Genomic DNA, 6,598 nt, shown 5'->3' on the forward strand with positions numbered 1-6,598 from the left:
TTTTGATTGCTCTAACGAACGTCTGTTGTGGATGGAAATGCTACGGGGTACTCCCTCCATCCCAAATAAATTAAGTACACATCTCGCTTATCGAGGAGTCAAACATTTTCAAGTTTGACCAAATATATACACAAAAATACTAATATTTATGATGTATAATAAGCATCACTATATTGATCATGTAGGGCATATACAACCCATAGACACAGGGTTGTCTGTAAGATTTTTGGAATCTAAACACAGGCAGCTGAACAGACATCTCGTACAATTGACTATCTCTTTAGCTATCTGCAAGTTATTTAATATTGTGCATGTAGCTATGACCAATTGTGAATTCCATTTTGTATATCATTGTGTTGCTATATGATAGAAAACAAAGTAAGCATAAATAAAATGGACATGACTACAATATTTTTAGAATCATCGACATAAAAGATATATATTATATATTTATATATTTATATATACTAATATAATATAATAGTTTTCATTAATCAAATATATCATAACATCATGAGTTATCAAGTGTACTGCATAGTGCGTACTTGTACATTACATTGTCTGAACTCTGCATAGCAAAGCAATATACTTGAAATTGAAAATTAGGACAATAGATCTATCTGCTAACCATCTTCTCTGTGTACTGAAATCGATGTTTCCGTAGTTAGATTGATCTACTAGCCAGCCCTTGTCTGTTTGCTGCTGTCAGCCAAATTTCCCTCTCAATTCCATAACCCATGTTCTCCATTCTGAAGGATTGTAGGCACCCATCTTTTATGGCTTCCTGCAGTATGCTAACATCTCAGTCTTGCTGCAGCAATATGATACTATCAAATACTACAATGAAGAGGCTCACAAGTAGATGACTGATATACTGAACAATCTTGCTGCAGCAGCATGTGCCTATTATTTCCTAACAAGTCTATTTTGTTAACAAGAATATGGCAACACATTTTCAGAACTACAATTATGTGATCTAACTGTAACACATAACAGATAACAGCTATATTAGAAGTTCGGACCGTACATTCATTCAGAAAATAGATAAATGCAACACATATGTTTTCAGAACTGAAACATCTGAACTGTAACAGATAAATGCAACATATATTTTCAGAACTGTAACAGCATCAGAATTAATTGTAACAGATAAATGCAACACATATATTTTCAGAACTAACAGCAGCATAAATGTAACACATAGTGCACAGTTACATAGCTCATAGTGCAGAATTGAAACAAAACTTCCTGATTCTACAGTTACATAACACATAGTGCAGAATTGAAACAAAACTTCCTGACTCGACACCTAAAAGTGCAAAACCCATCCAGATGCTCAACACACCAGCGGATAATCTACAATTGAAAACTAATGCTGAACATTCATTTCAGCAATCAAAATTATCACCTATTGATGTAAAAGATGCCCAGGCAACCATAAGTGAGGAAACTGAGCAGCTTAGGGAGATCACCGAGAAAAGTGAATGAAACATGCTTAACTAAAATCTAACACCTCACATCCAAAACCTGACGCCTGATTAGAGCTTTCTCTCTTTTTTTCTGTCAAGATCTGAATCAAGTTTCATGCGCCATTAAGGAGCTGAGGCAGCATCCATGCATGCCGTGCTACATGGCGAAGGGTTGGCCGCCACAGCCCATAGTTGCATATGCATCCATGAGAGATGAGACATTTCACTAGTAGAGAACGGAGCTACGATTCAGCACATTAGTCTCGATTAGACTTGGGCCCGAGACTAATGTGAGCATTAGTCCCGGGTCCAAGTTTCACCAGGACTAAAGGACCTTTAGTCCCGGTTAGTGTTACCAACTGAGGAACCCTTTAGTCCCGGTTAGTAAGGGTCCACATTTAATACCGGGACAGAAGAGTTTTCCATAGGTTAGTTAAAAAAAGGAAAGCATCCCATCCATAGTCACATGTGTTGTATGGGTGGAGTGGAAAGCTACGTGCAAGGCAATGCACGAGGTCTTGGGTTTGAGTTCTAGGAATCACAGGGTGAGAAGCCAAACATATTTTTTAGGCTCAAGGACCTCTGGGACCAAAGGGCCGGATTCATAGTCTCGGTTGGAAAACCGGGACTAAAGACCATTCCAAACCGGGATTAAAGCTCATTTTCCAACTAGTGTTTCTTTCCAAAAAGAACTGACAGTGGTGCCACCTCTATTGAGCAATGAACCAACTTGTCGTGTTCAACCTACAAATTACCAATTAACAGGGATATGGCAATTTTAATTCAACAACACACACAGCAACAGTATATTTGGAATTAGTGTTCTTACCACGATGAATCCCAACTTGCTGGATGCCCAAATGAAGGAGACCATGGGGGAATGGAGCCATCGAAGAAGCCGATGTCGCTGCCGCACTGTTGAAGTTCCGAAAGGGGAAGACGGCCGACGACGAGCTGGATCCATGGCCAACGGGGAAGACTGCTACCGATGATCTGGATCCGCGGCTAACGGGGAAGAGGGCCGCTACCGAGCTGGATCCATGGCCACTGAAGGAAGCCGATGCCGCTGTACCTGCCTTGACCTTGCCCATCTGCCCCGCCGCCACCGTGCCCAGGCTATTCTGCCCCAAATCCGCAGATGCGCCGATGTCCTCCATCTCGTGGGTGGGGTATACAGCGGGAGGAAGTTAGGATTATATGCTAACAGTGGTGAATTTGGCATGAAAAATCCATTTCGCGCGCGCCCTCAGCTTCCTCCACGCGCGTACCCGCACTGAATCGGAGCGCTCGTCGACTCGAGTAGCCGGGCCTATACAACGCACCTCCTACCGTGAGGAAGTCTCGGAGAACACGTGCTCGTCGTCGCCTCGTGTGGCGACGAGGAGAGCTTCTCTCCTCATTGAATATAGTGGAGCAGGGTTGTTTATGTAAAAGTAGCATGACACAGATGGGTATACAGGCGCGTTGTACTTGCCCAAAAAAAGGGCGTACCTAGTGCCGTAGGCTTCTCGCACTGTGCGGGATCTGGGGAAGGGTTGTCTTTAAGCCCCAAGCCTTACCCACACAAATATGCAGAGGCTGGGGCTCGAACCCGGGACCTTCCGATTACAAACGGTAGGCTCTACCGCTGCACCAGGCCCGCCCTTCGCGCGTTGTACTTGCCCTAATAAACTTATTTGGAGATTCAAATATTGATACTATTTTGTATATAACTGGTCCTCGAGAACCGTAATGTATGTTTGATTTGGGATGGAGGGAGTAACATCTTGAAATTTAAAGGCGCTTTGCGATGGCTTTTTTCTATTCAAGTTCTTTGCAACAGAGTAGAGGTTAATTACCTGCTGTATAACTGGGATAGGATCATAGGAAGTAGTGTAACCATTCACATCTGCTTGCATGGCCCAAATTGGACACTCCTCATCTCGATTCGTGATCATATGGAACTGACCTTCGCCTCCACTGTAGATCCCTCCGTCGCCTCCACTCCATAGTGGATGGAACATGCTCGGCGGCGTCGCCATTGTCACCGGCACAGCAACTGCCGGCCCCTGCTGCTGATCAATAGCGTGCGAGAATACTGGGAGCTTGTGCATCTGCGAAGACTGCGGTAGCGTTCGCGTTCCCCACTGCTGCTTCATCTTCGACTCCGACACAGCCCTCCCACCGGCCGAGTCCATCACCAACAGATTAGCAGCCCCGGGCCACGAAAAGTTGGAGCCAACATTCGGGGTGTCCATGCTGGCGAGCCCGTACAACTGTGGCAGCACCGGCGACGCGCTGCTGCTGGCCGTAGTTTGTTGTGGAGTGGGCGCGCGCGCGACGACGAAATTGGTGGTGCACGACGAAGTCATCGCTAGTGCTGCTGATGATGCCGATGCAGCAGTGGCTGCAGCACTGGGCTTGTTGCCCTTGGCTCGGCGGCGTCTGTACGGAGCGCCGACGGGGATGTCGCGGAGGGCGCCGCCGCGCGTCCAGTAGCGATGGCAGTTACGGCAGAAGTAGCGTGGTTGCGCTAAGGAGTAGTTGTTGAAGTAGCTAAACTTGGTGCTGGTGGAGTCACAGCGCGGGCACCTGAGCCCCGGCTCTGGCTTTGGGATCCTCAGCAGCTTGGAGCGCTCAGACATGGACCTCGGTTGGGCCTTGGCTTGCGCTGCTGGGGCGCTACCATCACGGCTTCCACCTCCTCCAGAAAGCGTCTCTGCGGCCATGGCTTGTCCATACTGGAGAAGATTACCTTCACCAGCAACAACAGCTGATGCAGGAGGAATATTGATGTTACTAGTAGTAGTTGCCTGCTGGAGCTGCAAAAAAATTTAAAGATAATGAAACATGAATCAAGAGAGCGATTTATATTGTATATTCTAAGATTTAAATGATTTAGTTCGTCGACGATATATATCATCAATCGAATCATCTATCTAATGTGAAACTATTTTGTTTGCAACGGGAACTAAATCTTGAGATACAGAATAATAATTTGTTAGAATTTTACCTGCATCGTTGGTTTTCGTGCTCCATCCTAGAAACGCAAATATTAAAGAACAATACATATACGTATCTACATAATAGTGGTGCCATACATAAATTACCTGCTGGTTGCTATTCCAGCTTGTGGAAACTAGGAAGACTGGGGGCAAGATCATATTTGTGAACTTAAGTAACTCTAACTAGCCACTTGTGTGTGTGCGCGTGCGTGTGGGTGTGTGTTTGGGTCACTTGATGCCACGGAGTGATTGATTTATATACAGCAGCTTCGGAGGGAACAGAAATGGAATCGCACAAGAGTAAAAGAGACTTGCATCTTGTCTCTATACTCTCTAGCTATGATATCTGTCAAATCCAGTGATCTGTATGACTGTATCTTATAGTCAAGTCACACCGACTCATAGACTAGGCTACGCATCACCAAGGTTGCTGATGATGGCGACATTGTCCCCAAGCGCAGCGCCCGTTTCGCTTCTAAAAACAGGCTCCGAGCACCGAAGCCGGAGCCCCAGGCAAGGAAGGTGCTCATGAAAGAGCTCGGGCTTCTGGTTGAGACAGCCAAGCCTGATGAGGCGTCCTTTGAAGAATTTCAGCGAACCTTCAAAGAGCCCCCGTCCCCTAGTAATTAAGCGGGAAGTCATGCAGGTACTCTTTCCTGGCAGCTGCCGGCGTCATCGTGGACCGGTGACGGACGTCGAGTAGCCCCAATTCTTAGCCACTACTACAGAACAGGCCTTTGGTTCAGGTCATTTGTCCCGGCCGCTTTTGGGCCCGGAACCAAAGAGTGTTTTAGTCCCGGGTCCAACAGCTAGCCGGACAGCGTGGGAGAACAAGGGCCTTTTGTCCCTGTTGGAACCACCAACCGAGACCGAAAGCCTTACATTGGTCCCGGTTGGTGACTCCAACCGGAACCAAAGGCCCCTCGGACCATTGGTCCCAGTTGGAGCCACTAGCCGGGATAAATATGTTGCCTTAGGTCCCGGTTGGTAGCTCCAACCGGGACAAAATAATTCCAATCCTTTATTCCCCTTCTTCCTCCCCCGCCCGAGCCATTCAGCTCAGTGTTCTTGCTGCTCTTGTCTCGGGTGGGGGAGTTCTTAACCATTTCCTCCACGATTTGTGAAGACTCTTTGATTTCCTATCCATTCAACAGCTGTAAAGGTTAGGAGTTTGTTCCTCTCATCATTTATTTCTTTTGTAGCTCATTTTTTATGGTTTAGAAATAGAGAAATGGGAGGTTTTTAGAATGGAAAAGTTTCTTAATTTTTATACCATTTGAACTCAAATGTGTGGTACTTTTAGTTGTGCATATATAGATATGATTTACTTGTTTTAGTTTATCTAGATGAGTATAGAGAGTTGATGTGTGATTTTGTTGTATAGAGAGTTGATATTATTATTACAAATATTAGATTTTTGTTTAGAATGAGAATATATATATATTACAATGTGAGTATGTTTGTATATATTACAATGTGAGTATGTTTGTATATATTACAATGTGAGTATGTATATATTACAATGTGACTATTTAAGATTTTATTTATTTTTTTCTTATATTATGAATAATTAGTTGTATTTTTTATGTTTTCATTATTTTCTTGTAAAGATAAGTGTAGGGAGTATGAGTTTGCCACCTGTTACTACATTGGAGAGTCGTGCGTCCGCTCAGGCATCGGTACGCAATCATTTGGAGCCCACCAGACATTCCCTTGAGTTCCGACCAAAGGAGGGTGTTGGATTTCTAAGAGGTCGTATTCGTCATTGGGTTAAGAGAGCATTTCAATGCTTTAAACTTGGAAAAGCAAATCGCAAATTTCCGCATGAATTTAATGTTGAACTACATGATACGGATGACTATCGCGAGTTGATGGCTCGAATATAATGCAATGTGTGAAGCGTCAGGGCTAGCAGAATTTGACCGTAACATGGAGAGACTTCGCGAGGCAGTTCACAAGGCCTCGGTCAATATGTCTCGTGAGTAGTTTGTATTAGCATGCATGTATTGTTTTCGCTATTATTTCAACTTGTACCATTTAAATTATCATGTTTGTCTGATGGATTATGTAGATCTTTTAATTAATCGTGGTGTATGAAGAATTGTATTATTCAAATTGTGTGATTGGATATTAATTCGGACTTTT

The 6,598-nt window shown here is 44.3% G+C and overlaps 1 protein-coding gene across 3 annotated transcripts; it reads right to left on the bottom strand.

The window, feature by feature from the left end:
- Positions 1 to 468: 468 nt before the first annotated feature.
- Positions 469 to 4,992, bottom strand: LOC120644261 (dof zinc finger protein DOF3.6-like). 3 transcript variants are annotated; one of them, XM_039920846.1, is made up of 4 exons: positions 4,559 to 4,992; positions 3,308 to 4,270; positions 2,299 to 2,626; positions 469 to 811 (listed from the first exon to the last, which is right to left on the bottom strand). In XM_039920846.1, the coding sequence occupies exons 1-4, from the start codon at positions 4,610 to 4,612 to the stop codon at positions 795 to 797; spliced, it is 1,362 nt and encodes a 453-aa protein (XP_039776780.1). In that variant the 5' UTR covers positions 4,613 to 4,992; the 3' UTR covers positions 469 to 794. The 3 variants fall into 3 exon arrangements, with proteins under 3 accessions (XP_039776780.1, XP_039776781.1, XP_039776779.1); XM_039920847.1 differs by having other exon boundaries at positions 469 to 784; positions 4,462 to 4,984; XM_039920845.1 differs by having other exon boundaries at positions 469 to 784; positions 4,559 to 4,980.
- Between the last annotated feature and the right edge of the window lie 1,606 nt (positions 4,993 to 6,598).

Source organism: Panicum virgatum, chromosome 8K, assembly GCF_016808335.1.
Source record: "Panicum virgatum strain AP13 chromosome 8K, P.virgatum_v5, whole genome shotgun sequence".
NCBI classification, from domain to species: Eukaryota; Viridiplantae; Streptophyta; class Magnoliopsida; order Poales; family Poaceae; genus Panicum; species Panicum virgatum.

Bases quoted from the DNA above. Each gene is read 5' to 3' on its own strand.
- LOC120644261 (XM_039920845.1), bottom strand. From the start codon at position 4,612: ATGATCTTGCCCCCAGTCTTCCTAGTTTCCACAAGCTGGAATAGCAAC. The intron at 4,271-4,558 runs GTAATTTATGTA...ATTTTTTTGCAG, and splicing joins GCTGGAATAGCAACCAGCAG to CTCCAGCAGGCAACTACTAC. The intron at 785-2,298 runs GTAAGAACACTA...AGCATACTGCAG, and splicing joins GCAAGTTGGGATTCATCGTG to GAAGCCATAAAAGATGGGTG.